Raw genomic sequence first — 22,321 nt, 5'->3', positions numbered from 1 at the left:
CGCTAGCATTATTCATTATTTAGTACATAGGGGCATAGCCATTTATAGGTGGGTTCATGCGTCCGTTCCAATCGGAATTGATTGAAAACATAAATTATATTTAAAAGAATTCTTCAATTCTAAATTCTACCTTTTAGTATAAAAAAAAAAAAGTAATACATGTATCCTTGGACTATTATTATTCTTGTCGCAGTATTCCTATATCATGCATGATCCTTCTACGTTTCTTCTCTTTTGGCATTGAAATTAAAATTGCTACTTTTATTTTGTCTGTTTGATGATTTTTGGAACAACCTTTTTATATGTTTGGGTTAATTATGTATAATCAAGACAAGCTGAATAATTAGCACCTTTTTAATGGGTCAGCTCATCTAATTGAGGATACATTACAGTGAAATGGAAAAACAATATATTTAAAAAATTCAAGATCGTTTCAAAATGGGATGTCATATTAAATTAATATATACCATTTTAGCTTATAAATAGGTAATATCAAAACAAAGAAAACACATTACATTAAAGGTAAATTCAATAATTTCTGTGGCCACCGGCCAATTGCCAATCATCCATGGTGGACGGTTCTAAAATGACTTAAAAAAAATCACTTCATTTTCAAACTTCCTTTAGAAGAACCATCTTATTTTTCAATTTAACCAACAAAAACAAACTAGCTAATCAATTTCTCTCAAAACTTAAACATTTAGCTGAGCCTCTGTCAGGTCTCCTAAATACAAACTCCTTGTATCTCCCCAAAAACATTTGCAATTTCAGAAATTGTAAAATATATTCCAACTTCATCATCTTCAAAAGTTCAAAAATCAGCCGCAAGGAAGTTCGCAGACAGTGATACCTGCAAAGAGAGATGGATACTTAGCTCCATACAGTAATCACATGCCAACTATATCTGAATCGAAAAAAATGAATCACAGAGAGTTGAGTTCCATTTTGTAATTTACCTTCTCGCCCTCTTTGAATGGTGGAAGACCCTTGTAAGGGCATGTACTGCAGCGAAACGCATCCCCTAGTCCGCACTGCATTTTTTCAGAGTACATTGAGTAAATCACACTAAATTACTATATGAATTGATGGTGAAAAGTTTTGATATTTGATGCCCCTTCACAAGGCCCTAAGATGCCACGAAGCATGTTCAACTAGTTGCATATATTATGCAGATCATGTATCAAGTTACTAATATTAGGCGGCCAGTAAGTTAAAAGATACAACAAGTTAAACATACACTGCCGCATGCTGATTGAGGATTATGCAGCTGGTCCATTGTCAGTCCTAACTGTACTTTCTCTTCTGCCTCAGCTCTCCCACATGTACAATTCTTGCATGCTTTCCTTGTGCTTGTAACTTCGCAGTCACCAACTTAACCCAAAAAAGAAAGAGTCAATGCATGCCCTAAAAATAGGAACAAAATTGTGAAATTGAGAAAATAGAGAACTTCGTGTCTAACCAGGTGCTATTTGAGGTTTCTTCAAATCATCTTCAGTCAAGAGACTATCTTCATCAATTAAATCATCATCAAATTGAACCTTAACTGAACCCTTTGTGGACTTCTTCAGGGAAAAGGATGACCCAATCTTCCAAGAAGGCTTCTTGGCTTTTACCTATGAAAATGAAAATAATAAACCAAAATTAAACAATCTGAAAACTAAACCCTTAACCAACGTAAAGAAGATATGAAATAATTATCGTTCTATGTTTGGCCATGGGCATAGAAGATGGGTGCATTGGATACTGCATACTGTTTCTGCAAACTCGTGACCAGAGTAACTAAGCACACCTTAGGAGGATAAGACCAAATAGATAAAAGCAAAGAAGCACCAGCTTACTTTTAGCACAGATAGAAAAATTACAAATGTTAGCAATTTTTAAGATTCAAACAACATTTTTTAAAGCTTATATCCTTTTAAGAGCATACAAATTGATGAAAATCCCTTGCAAGAACTAAAATTTTCGTTAATCTTTGCAATACATTACATATCATTTACCTTGCTGCTCTAGCAACCTAACCAAGATCCCCAAATAAAATCTAGAGCCTAGAAATGCACATTCACAACAATAGAGAAATCTGCTCCCAAAGATAAATAGCAAATGCTTGTAGAGGATGGAAGACAGAAACTAGTGAGTTTTAAAATATTATGTTACTAGCATATACAGAAAACTCACAACAAAAGATTGATCAGCTTCAGATATTCCAACTGATTTCAATTGGAGACCTTGAGCATCTAAGAACCCTTCCAATAGCAACTTGCGCTCAAGGGCAAGCATTGCCTGCACAAACACCATAGTGAGACAATTGACTTTAATTTCATTAACTCGTATACAACAAGATAATAACCTTATCTGTTTCATCGGCAAAAGACTGAAAAATCTTGTGAATCAGAACAGTCCCACCAGGTTTCAATACTCTTGAAATATCCTTAAATAAGAGATCACCTGGAAATTGCGGGGACTTACAGAAGGAAATGACGATATCCATAGATGAAGAATCTACTGGCAGCTTGCCTATCAAAAATCAATAATGCACATTCTCTTTGTTAGCTATTACACAGAACAGAATTGAAAAATATAAAAAAAAAATCAAACAATTAAAGTCAAGAATAAGCTAGAAATATTTTCATTTCGAGGAACATGATGATGTTTCAAAGTCATGCAACTACAAATGTCCGAAGCAACATTAGAAAAGACCACTGCGCACACAAGAAAAACTTCACAGGCAATCATAAGGTTCATAGTATAATAAAGATAATCGTATAGAAACGAAGAAAAAGATTAAAGAAAAGTACTTAGAGACGAGGCTTGTGAGACGATTTGAGGGTGGCATTGATCAGCCACTTCATTACCAAGCTCCCTAACAGCATCCATAACAGTATTTACAGTAAGAACCGTGTCATCTGTAAATGCTAGCACAGAACAATTTTTGCTTGTTGTGTCCTACAAAAAAAAGAATTCCACATTCGTAAGCTTTTAGTAAAGTCATACAGTTTTAACCAACATAGAAATGCCTAAATTAAAAAGAAAACAACTATCATTAGATTGAATTCTCAAAAACTAAACCAGATCACAAACAAAAGAAAAGATATAATAGCTTACCATCTTAAAGAAAGTCTTCTATCTGATTGCCTTACCCTAAAATTACCAAAAAAAAAGCAATAAATAGTTAAAATCAATGACAAGAAGAAAAAGCTCAAATACGAATTAAGACAGACCTTTTTTGCTAAGCAAGAATTCGATTCTATGATCGTTGCAAAGGAGGCGGCAGTTGAGAATATAGGCGGTGGAGAATTTAGAAAGAGGTTCTAGTAACGTGAATTTTTTTCAAGAAATTAGAAAGAGGTTTAATAACCAAAGTTTGAACCGTGAACCGAACCTAACCCATTGAGAAAACCCAATTATGACCCTGACTTTTCATTTGTTACTTAGGATTTTCAAATGACAGAGTTAGGCATGCTTTGAAGGGTAATTTTGGATTTTCATTACAGTACGTGTGAATTGGAGCCGGGAATATAGGGGATAATAATATCCCGAGTTATCCTGCGGAGTCTAGATCCTTCGTTAAACAAATTTCTCTACAGGAAACAGTAGTAAGAGAGAGGCGGTTTTGTTAATCTCTTATTATCTTATCAAAGGCTCGATACACCGGAACGAAACCGTTGCGCTCTGAGGTGTCTTCATTTTTTTTGGCGGTTAACGATTGTAAGCTCTCTCAGTTCTGATTTCCGCAAATTTTAGTTATCTTTTTATAACTTTTTGTTTAAATTTATATTCTAAGGTTTGTTGGTTTTAAAGAATTTTATGTGTGCAATTTCCATTTTCATCAGTGGTTTGTTCATCAGCGCGTCTGATCTTTTTTGGTTTAGATAAAGATCATGATGTAATTTTGTGCTGTTTGATAAATGGTGCGCGTGTTTGTGAATTTTTTGATTTTAGATGAGCTGTTGTTTGGAAGATTTTAGCGTGTTTGTCGATGTTTTTAGTTTGTTTTATGACTACATGTACAGTTGTTGATGAATAATTGTGATAGCTAGCTCTCATTTCAGGATTAATACTTGTTGAGAAAATGCAAGGAGGAAGGGGTCGCGGGGGACCCTTTTTTGGTTTTGGTGATCCGTTTGGTGGCTTTGGTGGTGGATTCGAGGATCAGAGTAGTTTGTTTTCCAATTTAATGGGTGGAAATCCGTTCAATGATCCATTTTTTGCACCTCCTTTTGGAGGAATGATGGGGTCGAGCTTCTTTGGTTCTAATGCGAGCCCATTTTCTCCCATGCATCCATCTCCATTTATGGAGCATCAAGCTATAGAGCCACCCAGAAGGTCCAGGGGACCTATTATAGAAGAATTAAACTCTGATGATGAGAAAGAAGAAACTGATAATGGCAAGAAAGACAATCCTAGAAAACATGGTAGACCGGACAAGGAGCCGTATGTTGAGGACCCAGATGATGAAGCCCAAGGTGAATTACATTCTTGCTCTTTGTTTTATACTGATTTTTATATAAGTTCTGATCTTTATTGTGATTTCTGTTTCTGTAATACTTGTAGAGAGAAAGAGTAAGCACGTGCAGTACAGAAATAGTCACAACAGGTTCAATGGGAATGAGCGGCTGCTGCAGCCTCAAACACAAAGCTTTACATTTCAGAGTTCTACCGTTACCTATGGTGGCGCTGATGGAGCATACTATACGTCATCCAAGACTAGGAGGAGCGGGAGTGATGGAGTGAGTATTATTCTTTTGATATAATTTTGGCTTGGAAATTGTTATTGTTTAGTTACTAACTGGACTTTGTGATCCAGGTGACAATTGAGGAGAGCAAAGAAGCTGATAGTATTGCGAGAGAAGCAAGTCACAGGATTTCTAGGGGACTGCACAATAAGGTCTTGATTGTTTTCTATTATGATCAATGGCGTTAGGTTTTGCCACGTCTCAAAGTTTTGGATTTATGTATATTTGTTGGGTTAGCGTCCGTCTTAATGGTGACGGTTAATTTGTTTTAGGGTCACACGGTTGCCAGGAAGCTTAATTCAGATGGTAAGGTGGACACAATGCAGACATTGCATAATCTTCATGAAGGTACGTTGTCACTATATGTTATTCTCGCATGATTGATTCTGGTGCATTAATGAGGGCTGATTTAGAGCTTTGAACTGGTATATTACTAGATGAGCTTACTGGTTTTGAAGAAGCCTGGAAGGGAAAGGCTAGACACTCTCTACCTGGCTGGGATGGAAATTTTAGTGGCCATGATAATATGAGTAAGATTGTTTTGACTTATCTTATTTTAATTATTTATCGGTGTTGAAATGATGATACAATTGATGATAACTGTTGTTCCACTGCCACGGACTTGGAAAAATTGTTCTTTTCTATGAGATGCTTTTCCTTTTTCCAATTTGGCCTGCTGGTTTTAGTTTTAAGAGTAATCCATAACTCACTAGCTGAAGCATCTTGCTATTTGTGTTATGATATTTGTCCTCTGTGGCTTTCATATTGTATTAATATTGAAAGTCCCATCATAGATGAAGTTTATTCATGTTTTTTTTAGCTGGATGAAGAGTGATTTAATTTGTAAACTAAAGTATATTTCATTTTGCTAATCCGAAAGCTGTCAAGTTCCGTGGAATATGCACAATTTTATGATAAGTACTTTTGAAATCATGATAATATTGTTTAATAAGCTAGAGTAATGGTGAGTGTATTTGTATTATAATATTTGTGAACCTCAAGAAACTCATAATTGTAGTGATGGCACCCAATTAAAGTGGAATTCCATGTACTAGTCTCTTGTTGACGTGTGAGGAAGGAAGTAGTTGAAGCATGTGAACATTGTTTGTCAGGACAGATGTCTTACCCAAGTGGCTATTTTATAAATTCACCTTAGCTTATTGAATGTGAGCATGCAATGTTAGATTTAGTTTACATACTGTTAGTCGGGAATTTTGAACTTTTTGTTGCTCGGCTGTAGGGAATGCTGGTAGTGGACAGGCAAGCCAGGGAGGCTGGGCACTTCCATCCACTGAGCAGAATCAACAATCAAGGACTGTACCTGATAATGGTAGAGACAGGGTAGCTTTTTCTCAAATGCAGAACTCAGGAAGGACGAAGGCTTCATCAAATGTCAATGACAAGAGTGGAAACTTTCGAGGGAAAGCAAGAAAATAAGTCGGAAGATGCCGCATATTCTTGAACAAGTTTAATTCTTACGAATGTAATTCTAGTTATAGCAGATGAGATCTTATGTGTACCCAAGAGATGTACTTGGGACTTGGCGTCTACCACGACAGTCCATAAACAAGTCTCAACAAGGGTAGCTTTTAGTATTATCTTGTATGAGCACAAACTCGTTACTATATTCGATGTCTATACCTATGCTATCATTTATTTTCTGTTGTATCTAGCATTGAAATTGGTTCATTTTGAAAATTTGGCAAAAAATATTTGCACAAATTAAACTAATAATTTAAATAATAGAGGAACCATAGAAGGCCGGATCAATGAAATGAACAAATTGAAGTCAAAGAACTGAGGTTTATAACCGAACCATGTAATTGAAAGATCCAACAGAAGCCACAAAATTGATTGTGTACTAGGTTCTCATTTTTAACCAGAAAAATGGCGGCAATTAGGACCACAACAAACATGATTCTGAAAGAGATGCTAAATTACAGGCTACCTTTATCTTCCTCTTTCTCGTTATCGTCATCCCTCCGTCTAATTCCTCCTATCTTACACCCTAATTCCTTAAGTTTTAGACGGCGTGAATTCAGCTTCACTCAAATCCGGTGCGCCGCCTCCGACGATAAGAAAGTATCGTCTCGGTTATCGCAGGTTCAGCAGCTTCTTCAAGAAGCTGAAGAACGAGCTAGCTCCGCCGGGAATGAGCCGCCTCCAAAGATAACCCTGGGTCGGTATTCAATTAATCAATTTTCGTTGCTAAGGTTTCAATTAAGTTGTTCACCGATAATTATTTAATGCATCTGCTTGCAGACAATGTGACGGTGAGTTTTGCTAGAAGCGGCGGACCTGGAGGTCAAAATGTGAATAAAGGTCTGTTTCCCTATTATATTTGCAAACAATTTGATTATTGTGATTCTTTGGTGCTTACTTTATGGTGTGTTTGGTAAATGAGACAGTGAACACCAAGGTGGATATGCGCTTCAATGTCAAAGATGCTTACTGGCTTAGTGACAGGATCAAAGAGAAGATTATGCAAATGGTATGCCTACATGAATATGCAATGCATAATTCTGATATTGTGTACTTCAAACCAATTCCATATTGCTGCAAGTACTTAGTTTTGCTGAATGTTTTCTTTAATACATTCTTTAATACTTCGTCGCATTAATGTACTGGCAAATCTTGTTTTTGTTTGGTATCTTGTGCATATTGTGAAGTTGCTTTCCTTTATGTTTAATAGGAAAAGAATCGAATCAACAAGGACGGCGAGATTGTGATTTCTTCAACCAAGACTCGAACACAGAAGTTATTATCTGCCTTTTTGTTTGACTGATTATTGGTTTTCTTTTTTGGGCGTACTTTGATGCTAGAACAGTTTGCTTAATTCAAATAACATTTTCTCTCAGGGGTAATATTGAAGATGCTCTGGAAAAGCTTCAGGTAACTGAGATTTATAATCCAAATCATTTTATTCATGCCGCATTCTCTTAATTGTTCCTTTCATGATGATTTCATTTAATTTCCGTTGCTGTTTCTCCTATCGAATATGCTAAATAGGCAATTATTGATGCTGCTTCTTATGTTCCGCCTCCTCCTTCAGAAGAGCAAAAGAAGAAGATTGCAAAGTTGTAAGGATTTCTGGCCATCTTTAATTACATCTACCTTCTGTTACTATATTGTTCTCCTGTCTAAATTTAAACCTTTGTAGATTAGTGATTATCTGAAATTTTTCACTTTGTTAAGACTAGCATTATTGGATTTGAGTTATCTGTGTCGGAGTGTATTCACAAATTTTACTTTAATTTCTAAAGGGCTGCTATAGGAGAGCAGAAACGACTAAAAAGTAAAAAGGTTCTTTCGGACAAGAAGGCTTTTAGACGAAGTAGGGACAGCTGGGACTAATTATTTCTGTAACTCCGGTTAATCTGTAAGTTAACTACCCGTCTTCTTAGGATTCAAATATTTCTTCATTGTGTCATCATCAATTTAGTATTGCTGAATGATCATATTATTACAGAATACATAATTGTCTATTAGATGAGAATTTATCATAGGATATCAATCAATCATGTATAATACATTAAACTTTTGAAATGTAGAAGTTCCATTTTGCTGGTCATTAAGACTTCTTATAAATCGATCTTGATCGGTTATTGACTTCTTGTAGTAACTAAAATCTAAATCCTGTTTATTTCTTCAAGATTCTTCTGTTCCGGTGATCCCCGGAAAAGAGATATAATAAAAAAGAACGCAAGGGAAGAATAATCGATAATTATAGCTTTACAATGAACAAAGAATTAGGTAACATTTCTCCTGAATTATATAATTTAGACATGAGAACATCTGCCCTAGCCCTAAAAGACGAAAAGCAGCCAAGAAAAATATATACAAGCTAAAATACCCTGCTAAAAACCCAGTTTTAAGGAAAAGAGGTGAATCATTTGCTTTTGGTGAATTTACTTTCGAATAACGTGTTCCTCTCCCGATTGTGTATCAATGTGCTTGATCCATTTTTTCTCACCTTTCTTTTCTTCTGAATTTCCTCCACTCGCAGCTACATGCGCGATATCAAGACCCTTTCCTACAGGTAAAAACACCGACCTGACAATCCGTCGAGACCCTTCTTCAAGAGCACCTCTCCATCTAAAATTCGAAGATCTCGAATTAGCATTCTTGCAAACCACAACTGCACCTCGGCTACTGAACTTTGTGAGCCTCAGTACCCGGGAGAAGTCCTTCTGCCGTGAATCCAACACCATAAAATCTACACCATCCAACCATTCCATAACATCATCTGCTTCTCCGACCATAACTTCCGACGACATCCCAGCCTCTCCCATAGCTTCTGCATATTCTGTTCTTGATCTTTCATCAGGTACTACACAAACATGTCTTCCATCTGTTTGGCGACTAGCGATAGCTAAGCCAATGCTCGTTGCTATAACTCCGCCTTGTGACCATGTTTCCACAATTAGTTTAGCATTCCACCCTGCCGCCGTAGCTGAAATAAGCTCCGCTACACTGGATTCTTGAAAAAGTTGGCACTGCAAAAACGAGATAACCCGAGAACATTCCAATTAGAAAACAAAAACCCATTATTAATCAAAGATGATTAATAAATAGTATTTACTTACAGATTCAACAGTTTCTATATATGCTTTTAGTGCTGTTTCAGGGGACCAAACAAGCTTCATTTTTTCTCTTTTCTTGTCTTGTTTTCTTGAAGAGTTGTGTGTGTTTTGGCTTTGTTGCAAAGTTATAAATGGTGTTTGACGATGTTTAGCTTTTTATTTGTGACAGAGAAATGGAGGGCTTGAAAAATATTGGTTTTAATTGGACCGTTGACAATTACACAACCGCGCAATTCCAACGTGTGGTTGATCGAGATAAAAATGGGATTAGCATTAACATACATATTATACTATAGGATAATATTATTCCTCCACCAAGCTGATTTTTGAATCTTTCCTACAATAAAATCAGTGTTTTAAGAACCGGACTAGCCACTTCAACTGATTTGACTACAACTAAAAATCGATTTGGTTTGGTTCAAAACCAGAAATGTTGTTCAACTGAAAAGAAAAAATTGTTTGAACTAGTGAACAGTTGAACCGATTGAGCCATAAAAATCGGCCGGTTTTCATAAATCTAATTAGTTTATTTTATTAAATTATAAAACTTTTGCATAAAAAATTTATTTTTATTTAATCGGTTCAACCGTGATTACATCAATTGAACCGTGAAACTGAAAATCAGTTTTTGGGCCGGCCCAGTTCTTAATTACGAGTGTGGTACCACTTAATTAACAAATGACGCTTATTTGTTCTTCTTAAACGTGCGGTACCACTTAATTAACAAATGACGCTATTTGTTCTTCTTAAACCTGTGATGTGTGATACTTACTAGATAAAGATCCATCCATTTATCTACACGACTACACGCAACAGGAAATTAATTAAGAAAGTTAGTTGGTTGAGTTAGTTGGGTAATTATTGGATTAAGCATTGCTGTATTTCCTTGTTAACAACTTTGCTCACTTATAGTTTCCTTGTACACAATCTAATGTTTGAATCCAAACAGATAAGTTCAATTAATTAGTTAGTGAGAATGAAATTATGAATAAAATAAAAATTATTTTTATCAAAATGGTATTCTTTTTTGATTCAACACTCAACTATTAACCATTAACAAAGTAAAATTTATTTTCAAAACGACTTAATTAGCTTCTTACATTGCTTTATCGTGCCATAAATATAAACTTAACTCTAACAATAAGAACAAAAGACCAGAAAAAATAACTTTTCACCTTCAGTTTCTGATAAAACTAAATTAGCTAATGTTATCATATTGATATAAATTTTTAAAGTTGAAAAATGAAAATCAATTACTTCATATATAGAATAAAGACATAAGAAAATAATTACTGCATCTAAATGCTGAAAATATCTAAAAAATAATTCTATTTGGAAATTTTAGCTATCAGCTAAATTGCAAATGGCTTAGATTGAGTGATCATCCACAATTAAACAAAATTATATTATTATTTATTTTTAAAAGATAATTGACTTTCTATAATAATTAACTAATCCATAAAATAATACAACAAAAAAAAAAACTTGAAAAGCAAAGCCATTAGCGTTATTGCAGTTGCCATCATTTTCATCATGCCTTATTTAGTTTTTCTAATTGTTTAATGTTTCCTTACAACGGTTTGCTAGAAACGAAATTTAGCATTCGATAACGACCTAAATTAGGTGAATTGGCATCCCAATTTTTTTACAAAAGTTAAACTATTACGTTACAGTTAACATACTTGACATGTCACCAACAAAATTGTAATTTACCTCAATAAAGTGTGCGCTAATTAAAAATTCACCTTTTTAAGATCATTTAATTAGAAAATAATTAAGTGATAATTAATAACTCTCAAAATAAATAAGTCTCTAACTGAGCACATGCAGAATGAACAATGCAAGAAGGAACCAAGTTGGATTAGCCTGAAAACCACTTTGATGATTAAGTTAGCACGCTAATTGAGAGATTAAAAGGGAAAAAGTAAGTGTTTAAAGGTGTATAGGTGATTAACCTCTACTCAGTAGAATTAAGGTATTTATAGTTTTAATTTGAGATAACTGTTGGTCGTGTCTTACCACGTTCAGCAAGAATCACAGAATGATCTCACGTCCAAATGTATGTGTGAGTAAGTCGTCTGTTTCTGACATTATGCCGCCTATGGAGGATTGGGCGAACTTTGTGTTGATCCCACGTCCAAATGTATGTGTGAGTAAGTCGTCTGTTTCTGACATTATGTCGTCTATGGAGGACTGGGCAAACTTTTAAATAAAATTATTAAAATTTATTGCATTTTTTTATTCCAATAAATTTCAATAGTCTGAATAGTTATAATTTTGTTTTTATTGAGTCAACTTTCTTTATATTTTTATTTAAATTAATTTGATTCATAAAATTATGTAATAATTATATTAAAATATGTGTTAGTTATTTATATTAATTTAGCAATGACAAGTATGTATTTGAAAAAACAATAAGTAGGTCCATTATAGTATTCTATTTTTTGATACTAGTTAGTAGTTAAATTTATTGTTATTTGTGTTGTATTTAAAAGTTGATAAAACAAATGAATTAGTATTTGATAAATTGATGATTGATACAATTCACAATTTCTTAATTTTTAAAGGGATCTAATAATTGTTTTTATATCAAACGACATGTTGTTAGGCATAATTTGTTGTCTTTAAAAATAGCGGAATGACTTATCATTCTGTCAAATTAATTTAGTCTATTGGGAAATGTTTTAGCCTCGCCACTGAAAAAACTAATGAATTACTAAAACACTAGCCACTTTTTCAATACCAATTAAAAATAATGTCAACACAAGACTAAAATTTCCAGATTTACAGTTTGGAGTTTTCTTTCTAGAAACAATTATTTTTCTAAATGAGTAGCCAATCAAACAAGGGCTTAAGTATTACAACAAGAATAGATTGATCCGGATTATATACAACTAGTCGTAAATCCGCGCATTTGCGCGGAATCTACTTAATATATATATAAAATAAATTTATACGAATAATGTCAAAATGGTAATATTTCATAATGTATGAACTTTTAAAATAAATTTCAACAAAGTTGTATACTAATAATATTTTGTAATTAACTATTTTAAATTACTCAATATGACACATTCTCTGTATTTTATATTTTATATTTTTATATTGAAATTTTTCTTTATCTTTTTAATGTGATTCTTCTCTTTTCTCGCAAGTTTGTCAGCAACTACTTATTATAAGAAAATATGGATAGGACATTGTAATTTCAGTAATGTGAAAATATTCTTTTTGCATATGTTAATAAATTGATGTTTCTTTTTATTATAAAATATGTGATTGATAACTATATATTATGATGTACTTGCACTCATTTTTTTACAAAAATATGAATACATCAATAATATATATGAGCATATTTGTTTTTAAATCTTTTATATTTAATTTAATTACATGTAAAATCATGACATATATACGAAACTGCAATTTCATTACGTCCTTTTAAAGTTGGAAGGTTCATTCACTTCCAAATTTAATTTTGTAATTCTATCATGGTTTCAAAATATGTGATGTAATTACAATCTCATATAAAGAACTTAATAGAATTGTAACTTAATGTAAATGTCATGAATTGATTTGCAATCTATCTGCAAAATAAAATAATATATCTCATACATATGCAACTCTAGAGCCTAAATCATCTAAAAAATATTTGGATTTTGAAACGGTGAGAGAATTGTGAAAATAAAAAATGATGGTGAATTAAATTTTTAGTTTTAAAAAGACGTGAAAAAATTATAATTAATTTCATGAAAGAGCCATGAATTTATTTGTAACTAACTTTTTATAATATCACATCATATTGAGTTTTTGTCCTGGTAAGAATCTTCATAGCAAATACAATGCAAAAGTCTTTCCAAGCATCAGTAGAAACATATTTAAAATTTCCACCATAATCCTAAACTTGCTTTTCATGGCCATAATAACTATACACTTGAGTTCGAAAAAATGAAAGTATAAAAAAATTATATAATTAATAATTACAAAGTTTATATATGAAAGTGTAAACTAAAATATTAATTTTTATTTAAATTAAATTAATTGAACACTTTACACATATTAATAAACTTATCTAAATTTGAATTAAAAAATAAAATTAAACAAATAATTTAGATAAAAAGAAGCATATGAGACTAACTTTAGATAAAGTGGGAACTCATGGAAATATTTTATTTGGTGAGAATTAGAAAAAATAATTTTATTTGATGAAAATTAGTAAAAAAAATCTATTTGGTGAAAATCAATATTTTGTCCATATTTATTCCTTCAACTTAGCGAAACATCATTTCAGTCCCTGACTGACAAATTTCCAGGAACTTGAAAATGCATTTTTTTAGTTGAAAGACTAGATAAAGACAAAACATAGTTTAAAGACCATATAAATAAAACATATATAATTTAGGGATCTGAAAATGAGTTATAATTAAAAAGTATTAATAATATCAACAAATACATTAACTAATAAGAAATATATGGATGGATGAAGATTGGAGAGTATAAAAACGTACCTCTGCATTCACAAAAAAAGTGAAGAGACGACTTTTATTTTTAACTGATCATAACCTGTAATCAACCTACAATATCTCATAAACAAATATAGAATTGAAAAAGTTAGAGATCCAAACTTCTAAGAGAGAAATAATATTTTAAATCACTATTTTGCCTATCAATACAAAACCATCATATTGACAATCGTGAAAGAAAAATTAGCAAATATTTAGCTATGGATGATGAGAGCTTTTTCTGTAGGTATCACGTTATGTTGGGTATGTTTTATAGATGAGAAGAGTTGTTAATTATAAAGAGGTTACTTAGAGATAAATAATATTTTAAATTAGTAGTTTAAATAAAATGGGAACTCTTGACAAATTTTTATTTAATGAGAATTAATTAGAAAAATCTATTTGGTGAGAATCAATGAGAGAGCTCCGTTGGTCCTCTCAATTATATAAATATATAGATATAGATAGATAGATAAATAATTAATTAGTGGGGATTTGAGGAAAAAAATTAAAGAGTGTTTTTAGTTGTATTTTACGTTATCCTTTTGCGGCTGCCTTGTAAGTTAATCTAAGAATCTAATTCAAAGATGATTAATGTTCAAAGTTAGAACACATTAAAATTACTAAGAAAATTACTTTATTTTTGGGTCAAATTCGTGGATTCTATTCCAAGTATTAGAATTTGTGCATGAATTGAATATCTATGGATGTATTACTCGGCATATGGTAAATAAAAATATACTTGTTGGGTACTTGTGATTAAATTATAGAATCTACAGCTTATATAAAAAAGAAAAAATTTCACGTTTCCTAATAGTAGGGGCATGCAAACTATAATTGAGTTCAGTTTAGTAGTAAATATTTCAAAACCGAACGATTTATTAATAAATATAAAACGAACCGAAATAAGAGTGTGTTTGATTTAGTTTTTGTTTTATCGAAATATTAAAACATTCTTTTCAAATTTTTAAAGACAAAAAATTAAAATCAAGAATTATAGATATTAAATCTAAAACTCAAATCTAAGATAAATTATAACATACATTTAGATAAATAAAAAATAATATTATTTATCAAAAAAATAATGTAACTTATTAAAATAAATGTAACTTTTAAATAATGCATTATATAAATAGTTCGCTTTTTTTATTTTCAGTTTAATAAAATTAAAATTCAAAACCGAAGAAAATTTAATTTAATTATAATATATAATTGAACTTTCCCTTTCCAAATTTCAATTTGCTTTACTTTTGTTTTTCAATTATTTTAGTTCGATGCACGCCCCTATCAATTCACGTTTTTGCTCATAATTTATTGCATAATGTTTGATATGATAATTCATAAATAGAGATGATAAAATAATTATCGGTGTTGTGTTAAATTTTAGAGAACTTCTTAGATAGATCGAGTGTACCACATCATCCGTAAAACAAGCCATTCATAATGCAACACCACATTAAAATGATGAAAATATCGTAATATCACCATTAAAATTGAAATACATTTATTGCACAATTATTACGATATTACTATCATTTTAATGAGTTGTTGTATTATGAGTGGAAAATGAGATAAATCCTTCATTAATTACCACATGCGCACGTTGTCCAGCCCGATCGTTTCGGTTTAGACATTTTTATTTTATCTACGAATTATATGCTAAATAAATACAAAATTAAAAATCGTATACATAATATTATTTGAATTATATATAAAATGTTTATTAAAATATATATATAATCGTATTTTTTATATAAAAAATTATACTTTAATTACATTTTTTGAAAATTGCATTTTCATAATTATTTTTACAAAAATCTCAAATAAAATTGTCTGGTAGTTGTTTTTAAAAATAGGGTTAATTTCATATAAAATCATCATCTTTACATGTTTTTTCATTTTAATCACGTCCTTTAAAAAGTGTCAAATAAAATCATCACCTTTCATTTTTTTTGCAAATCTATCACGAAGGTAAAAATTCGGAGTATTTTTGTTGACTTAACAACCGGAATCAACAAGAAAATAGTAAGAAGAATGTATTTTGTGTGTTAATTGAGCATTAGTCAAATTAAAATATTTATTTGGGAGAAAAAAGACATGAAATTTTACTCATCGATGATAAATTTGGAAAAAAATGAAAGGTGGTGATTTTATTTGAAAGTTTTTAAAGGACGTGATTAAAATGAAAAAACGTGTAAAGGTGGTGATTTTATATGGAATTAACCCTTAAAAATATTTATTGTGTTTCTAGTATTTATGGAAACACTTCAAATATTAACTTCAAATCTTGAGCTGAATGAAAAAGGGCCGATCTTTTTGGTGATTAAATTGAGCTTCATAAAGCCCAAACAAACCTTCAAGCCCATCATATGAGTTCTGCTGGTATAGGTTATAGACTTTAAGCCTACGTGTTCGAACCTAAGACTTTCAAACTCCACGTGTCACATTCCACCTCTTCCTTCAACCTCTTAAAAACCCTGTAAACAAAAACGAAATCATAAGCACCCCAAAACGACATTGCAAAATGCACCGTTTCAAATCAATCCTCCACCGCAGCTATCACCACCACACACTCGACAAAACCACCGCTGCTTCCCATCTAAAATCCCGGTCCGTTATCCGGTTCAGCGGTCCAGAAACAGTAAAATTCCTTCAAGGCCTCTTAACAAATGACATAAGGAAGTTCGATGAAACACCCAGCGAAACGACGTCATTTTTGCCTACTCCAAATACACCTTCCGTTTCTGTACCGCCTATGTACGCCACACTTTTAACTCCTCAAGGGAGGTTTCTGTATGATTTGTTTCTATATAGACCCGCACGCGCGGATGAGAAGCTTGATAGAACCGGGTCTGGACCTGGGTCGGACTCTGGTAAGTCCATTGAGTTGTTGGCCGATGTGGATACTTCTGTTCTTGACGAGATATTGCACACTTTTAAAAGGTTGGTCATTATTATTTTGGACATTAAAATAGTGGACTGGTCTTTAAATTGACCTTGTTTTTTGATGCAGATACCGTTTAAGGTCTAAGGTTGAGATTGAAAATCTGTCTGAAGAATTTTCTTGCTGGCAGCGGTTCGGTGGGAGCCTTGTTGAAAAATCCAAAGTTACAGAAGAACCGGATGCTGGAAGTGTTGGCTGGGGATCCGGTGTTGATCGTGTTGCCATGTCATCTGCACAAGGGAATGGTAATGGATGGCAATGGTTTAAGGATCCCAGATTACATTGTCTTGGTTTCCGGGGAATCTTTCCGTCTAATACAACACGTGAGATTTTTAATGCCTCCTCTGCTTGTTAAATCTTTACATCTTTTGCTTAAATTTTCTATTGCCTAGGTAGTCAGCTGTTATTTAAGTTTTTGAAGTTGTTAGATACTGTGGTTTGGCTTGTTGCAGCACCTTTGGTTGAGTCTGATACAGAAACGGATGAGAAAAATTACCTGTTGTGGAGAATAGAGAATGGAGTTGCTGAAGGATCGACCGAGATTCCGAAAGGTACTACTAGAAACATATTAGAACCTATATCCTTCCGATGAAAACTTGATTTTTCGACCTAAAGATGTGTATTTGTTGTTTAGGTGAAGCAATTCCCCTTGAATACAATTTTGCTGGTCTAAATGCGATAAGTTTTGATAAGGGTTGCTATGTGGGCCAAGAGCTTGTTGCTCGTACGCACCACAGGGGGGTAATCCGCAAGCGTTTGCTTCCTTTAATATTTGTAGATGATAGCGGAGAAGGTAATTTTGTGTTTGTTTCGACTGCATTTTCCATTGCTTGCACATAGTCTAAGCAATATTTTAAAATCATTGATTTCAGAGGTGGAGCAAATGGTTGCTCCTGGCTCAGAAGTGATTGACACTGCATCAGGCAAGAAAGTTGGGTCTGTGACAACTGCACTTGGTTGTCGAGGGCTAGGTGTTCTACGCGTGGACGAAGCATTCAAAGGTGGGTCGGGTTCCTTGGCTATACAAGGACAGGATGATATAAGGGTTGAGGCTGTTAGACCAAAATGGTGGCCAGCTGAATGGTTTCCAGAGCATCAACAGTCCAGTGCAGCTGCTTAGTAAATGTTACTTTAAAGGCAAAGGTTCCCTGGTTCTCGACTTAATCCTGCACATTTTCGCCTCTTCACCAGCAGTGCAGGTAGGTCAATTAACTTGTAACTTGTCTCATACTGAAAATAAAAGGAAGATGCTGAACCGGGAGTTGTACAAGCCCGTCAACATGCTTTCATGGAGCAAGAGTATAATTACGAGTTTGAAGTTGATCAGACGTCCTGTAATTCATATTTTATTTTCCTTTGGTGCAAGGAAATAAATTATAGAGCCAATAATTAGCCCGTCCATGCTATTCTGATCATCTCTTGCTTCTGTAGAGTAAAATGAAATTCACCATATCTTGTAATCTTAGTTCTCATTAATTTGATTACCTTTCTAAATTCTGAGATATGTTTCTTGTTAAAAATTAAGCAGGTTCTCACATTTTAGCTTCATAGTCATTCTGTGATGTTGATATAGATTTATACAAGGTTAATTGTAAAAAAACAATCTTCAATATTGACAGTGTAAAACAGTAAACTATTAATGTTTTGCAATTTAAAGGAAGGACCAATCTTTTAAAAAAAAAATTATATGCAGAATAGTGTATATTCAAAATTTTAAATTTATTATGTTTTGTAATTGCTAAACTTGCTAAGTACGATAAATAATCTAATCACAGATCTTCTCTATACCCGAGGACTGAAAGTCTTGTGTCAGTTTCTCACAAAGCTCATGGAGTAGCTTATTTTCTAGTTAAAAATCACAGAAACTTTGCTGCTCCAAAAATGTCTGATCGATCAAAACTATACATTTACAACAGTGCAAGGCTAAGCAGAGGTTTGACAATAATATGTCTCGTTTGTGCAAGTAAGCAGGGGTTGCCTTTTTCGCCTCATCAGCTTTTGAATGTTCTAAAAGAATTATATCAATCATTAACCAGCATCAATTCTGTTCATTTCTTGAATCAGAGTCTCCATTGCCGGCCTGCGCTCCGGCACCTCATCTGTGCAAGCAAGTGCAATTTTTGCTATTATTTCAGCTTCTGATTCGGAAAAATTTCCTTCGAGTTTGGTGTCGATAAAGTCTTCATATCTGCCTGATGAAGCTGCCAAGCGCATTGAATTAGAAAGCACCTGCTGACCGGAGAGGATTTGGAGAACGATCACACCAAATGAATAGATATCGCTCTTTTCAGTAAAATGTCCTGTGGTTACATATTCTGGAGCTAAATATCCCATAGCTGCACTTGTTTTAAGTCCTGAGTACACAATGTCATCTGCTAAAAGCTTCTGGAGACCAGAGTCTGCAATCAATGGCTTGAATTGCCGATCCAGAAGAATTTTTTCAACTGATATTCGTCGGTGAAGTATAGGCGGTTTGTTTTCCTCACTGCTGTGCAAATATTGAATACCTGTTCAACATAAAACATTATTACTACATTGCACGGAAATGAGAATACTAAAACAAAAAATGTTGAAACGAAAAATAACAATTAATAAACAGAATAAAACGCCAAAACGTAGGGATGTAAAACTAACCTTTAGCTATGCCATTGACAATAGAAATCCTTGTTGACCAATTAAGAACATGGCTGCTTTCTTCTAAATCAAGATATCTCGACAGATTTCCTTTCGGCGCAAAATCATAGACAAGAAAACATTCACCTCTGCCTCTAGAACAACAAAACCCTCTCAGCCTAACGAGGTTATCATGTCTGAGAAATGTCAGTAAGTTCAAACCCTTCACAAACTCATCTTCTTCAGATTTACAGCTTGTTATACTAATGCTTCGAATCGCTACAATTGAACCATCTCTAAGTATTCCTTTGTAAACACATGAGAAGCTGCTTTTTCCTAATAAACTCACCTCAGAGAAACAATGAGTAGCAGACTCAATCTCCTCCAAGTTGAACCTGAAGCTATTTAGATGATCTTCAAAGATTCCAATTCGTCGATGATCACCAAATGGATCCCAGCCATTGGAGTACTCAAGACTCACCAGCGGAGAGGCACCACTCTGGTGAAACTCCTTAGCCTGGTCAGTACTCAGTCTTGCCTCAGAAGACTCAGATTTACTTCCAATTTTCTGTTTCCGACGGCGATAAAAGAAAATAATCAGAAATGCAGCACATATCACCAAAATTGTGGCTGTAATAACCCCTGCAACAATCCAAATCTCCCGAAATTTTGATGAACTTGAACATTTTGTTTGGCTGCAAGGTGCTTGGATAACCGCAGACACAGGGTTATTTTTCACAGCAGTAGTGTTCTTGATTGAATCAAACGGTTTAACTTGATTGACATTCAGAGTATCAAATGCAGTGCAAGCTCTAAGTGTTGAAAAACCAACTCCACATAAACCATTGTTGTTCTCAAACTGAAACCCTCCATTTAATTTCTGCAAAGCTTCATTTTACAATCGTACAAAAGACTATAATCAGAAGCTAATAACTCCAAATAGACAGTCACACAAAAAGTTTAGAGAAAGAAGCAAATTTACCAGATGGAACCGTTCCGGAAAGCGAATTGTTACGAACATCAAGAACTTGCAGCTGAGGAGCATTAGCTAATGTTGTAGGAATTGGACCAGATAAGTAATTAAATCCTAAGTCAAGCCTTTTCAACATCTGCAAGTTGCTTAAACTGGCTGGAATTTGATCAGTTAGTCTGTTATATTGCAATGAAAGAACAGTTAGCTTCTTCAATGACCCTATTTCTTTAGGTATGCTCCCTGTTAGCTGATTACAGCATAGTTCCATGACTGAAAAACAATAAAATTTCAAGTAAACAAACAAACAGAACCTGAAAATCTTCTTCATTAAACAAAAAAAGTTACATTTTGTCACCATTAAAATCAAACACTAACCTTGAAGACTAGCCATGCCGCTGATCTCAGGAGGAATAATCCCAGAAAGATTATTTACGTTGAGATAAAGATCAGACAACTCAGTCAAATTACCTAGCTCTTTAGGTATATCTCCAGACAGTGAATTGTAATGCAAGTAAAGTCCCGACAAGCATTTTAGCTCAGCCAGCGCCGGTGAAACCCAGCCGGAGAGACCCTTTCCCTGCAATGAAATGTTAGCCACTTTCCGATGTTCATTACAGGCAACTCCCTCGAATGAGCCACTACAAGGATCTCCATCACCAGTCCATGACTGCAAGTACTTATTTGTTGGATCTAAAGCTGACTTTACTTCCATTAAAGCTCTCAACTCTGGGTTTGCATTAACATGTTGCAGAGTTACAAGTAATAAAATGACTAGAGCATTAAAGTAGAAGTAATCCATGTTTGTCTTTTTTTCTTCCAAAAATTTAGTTTTTTTTTCACTTTAGTGAGTGAGAAGAAGCAAATAAATGAAAACTCATCTCACCAAATTCTCTAACATAGCCGGTAAACAATTCAGTTTGTTCTTGGAATCACTAGGAGAAGAAGAAAAGTGATGCAGATTAAGATAAAAGTACTTTTTAATTGAAACAAGGGTAATATTAAAATATCTAGTATGTACATTTGTTTTGGACTGACACACATTCACATTTGGAAATTTGAATTTAATGTTAGATGGATAGTAGGGTGAAGATATAGTATGAAACTATTAATGATTAGCTGTGATTGGTTTGACTATTGGAGCGACGGTAACCGTTGGATTTGAAGAAAATATGTGTAATTTGATTCAAGTAGGCCCTACTTCTTTATGAATGAAATTCTCTGACTCTGATGCTTTTGATCTTCACCGTTTGATGATATGCAGTATGCAGTAATGTATGCACTACACCCTACAATTGATGAGGAAAGGTTTATTGGAGTAATGTTATATAAACAACACTTTTAATTAATTTTTTGTACCTCCTGAGATGACAATTAAAGAGGTGATTAATTAAATTTTGTTTTTAAGATACACTTTTAGGTAGTAATTGGACAAATGAAACTTTGTCACATAATGTAAGTTAAAAGAGTTGGGTTAAAAAGGTGGGTTATAAAGTATTTTCTATTTTGAATTAACCCATTTTAAAGAGTGTAAATATATATTATTTTACTAAATTATTTTAAACTGCATATATATAAAATTTACTCAATTTAATCGGAGCATAATGAGTAATAATGTATACATATAATTTTTCAATAGTTTCACAGTTTATCAGTAAAAGATACGCACAATCAATTGTTCTTTAGCTATATATCATACTGAGATAAAATAAAACATGTACTACATGAAAGAGACGGTCATCTGGAATTACATGAGTGATTAAGTATACACAATTATAAATATACCAAGAGATTGATGATGACTAATAAAATGTACAAGAGAGGTAATCCAGTGATTAATTTAATTATACAGTTGGAATCCAATGTCTTATGTGTAGATTTAGGCATTTAGCTACACAAATGGAATAACAAGCTACAAACTGTAATATTAAATTAAACATTAGAAGTTTTGATTTTTAAATTCTTGATTAATGCGAACG

General features: G+C 33.2%; 6 protein-coding genes across 10 annotated transcripts; 3 read left to right on the top strand and 3 right to left on the bottom strand.

Annotated features, from left to right (window-relative positions):
- Positions 1-511: 511 nt before the first annotated feature.
- Positions 512-3,315, bottom strand: LOC126677092 (anamorsin homolog). Its single transcript, XM_050371544.1, has 9 exons — positions 3,219-3,315; positions 3,103-3,138; positions 2,796-2,943; positions 2,348-2,514; positions 2,176-2,280; positions 1,460-1,613; positions 1,238-1,371; positions 957-1,031; positions 512-850 (listed from the first exon to the last, which is right to left on the bottom strand). The coding sequence occupies exons 2-9, from the start codon at positions 3,103-3,105 to the stop codon at positions 812-814; spliced, it is 825 nt and encodes a 274-aa protein (XP_050227501.1). The 5' UTR covers positions 3,106-3,138; positions 3,219-3,315; the 3' UTR covers positions 512-811.
- A 213-nt stretch (positions 3,316-3,528) lies between these two features.
- Positions 3,529-6,401, top strand: LOC126677089 (uncharacterized). 2 transcript variants are annotated; one of them, XM_050371541.2, is made up of 7 exons: positions 3,529-3,705; positions 4,038-4,463; positions 4,552-4,727; positions 4,805-4,885; positions 5,006-5,081; positions 5,171-5,263; positions 5,974-6,401. In XM_050371541.2, exons 2-7 carry the CDS (start codon positions 4,070-4,072, stop codon positions 6,168-6,170), a joined length of 1,017 nt encoding a protein of 338 aa, XP_050227498.1. In that variant the 5' UTR covers positions 3,529-3,705; positions 4,038-4,069; the 3' UTR covers positions 6,171-6,401. The 2 variants fall into 2 exon arrangements, with proteins under 2 accessions (XP_050227498.1, XP_050227497.1); XM_050371540.2 differs by having other exon boundaries at positions 3,530-3,705; positions 4,050-4,463.
- Positions 6,402-6,531: 130 nt separating this feature from the next.
- Positions 6,532-9,629, top strand: LOC126679291 (uncharacterized). 4 transcript variants are annotated; one of them, XM_050374287.2, is made up of 8 exons: positions 6,539-6,912; positions 6,996-7,055; positions 7,142-7,224; positions 7,426-7,490; positions 7,592-7,625; positions 7,743-7,813; positions 7,997-8,112; positions 9,486-9,629. In XM_050374287.2, the coding sequence occupies exons 1-7, from the start codon at positions 6,621-6,623 to the stop codon at positions 8,085-8,087; spliced, it is 696 nt and encodes a 231-aa protein (XP_050230244.1). In that variant the 5' UTR covers positions 6,539-6,620; the 3' UTR covers positions 8,088-8,112; positions 9,486-9,629. The 4 variants fall into 4 exon arrangements, with proteins under 4 accessions (XP_050230245.1, XP_050230244.1, XP_050230243.1 ...); XM_050374286.2 differs by lacking the exon at positions 9,486-9,629 and adding an exon at positions 8,740-8,831; XM_050374288.2 differs by lacking the exon at positions 9,486-9,629 and having other exon boundaries at positions 6,532-6,912; positions 7,426-7,450; positions 7,561-7,625; positions 7,997-8,304.
- On the bottom strand, positions 8,425-9,405 carry LOC126679292 (uncharacterized). The gene is made up of 2 exons (XM_050374289.2): positions 9,320-9,405; positions 8,425-9,229 (listed from the first exon to the last, which is right to left on the bottom strand). Exons 1-2 carry the CDS (start codon positions 9,377-9,379, stop codon positions 8,642-8,644), a joined length of 648 nt encoding a protein of 215 aa, XP_050230246.1. The 5' UTR covers positions 9,380-9,405; the 3' UTR covers positions 8,425-8,641.
- A 6,609-nt stretch (positions 9,630-16,238) lies between the features above and the next one.
- Positions 16,239-18,253, top strand: LOC126677487 (putative transferase At4g12130, mitochondrial). The gene is made up of 5 exons (XM_050372135.2): positions 16,239-16,758; positions 16,829-17,082; positions 17,212-17,310; positions 17,394-17,552; positions 17,632-18,253. Exons 1-5 carry the CDS (start codon positions 16,340-16,342, stop codon positions 17,877-17,879), a joined length of 1,179 nt encoding a protein of 392 aa, XP_050228092.1. The 5' UTR covers positions 16,239-16,339; the 3' UTR covers positions 17,880-18,253.
- A 208-nt stretch (positions 18,254-18,461) lies between these two features.
- Positions 18,462-21,380, bottom strand: LOC126677486 (probable leucine-rich repeat receptor-like protein kinase At5g63930). Its single transcript, XM_050372134.2, has 4 exons — positions 20,721-21,380; positions 20,355-20,615; positions 19,394-20,260; positions 18,462-19,266 (listed from the first exon to the last, which is right to left on the bottom strand). The coding sequence occupies exons 1-4, from the start codon at positions 21,142-21,144 to the stop codon at positions 18,788-18,790; spliced, it is 2,031 nt and encodes a 676-aa protein (XP_050228091.1). The 5' UTR covers positions 21,145-21,380; the 3' UTR covers positions 18,462-18,787.
- Positions 21,381-22,321: the final 941 nt, after the last annotated feature.

This window comes from Mercurialis annua, linkage group LG4 (genome assembly GCF_937616625.2).
Source record: "Mercurialis annua linkage group LG4, ddMerAnnu1.2, whole genome shotgun sequence".
Lineage (NCBI taxonomy): Eukaryota > Viridiplantae > Streptophyta > Magnoliopsida > Malpighiales > Euphorbiaceae > Mercurialis > Mercurialis annua.
Note: the sequence above shows the minus strand (reverse complement) of the source record. Positions and strands in the feature narration are given on the sequence as shown.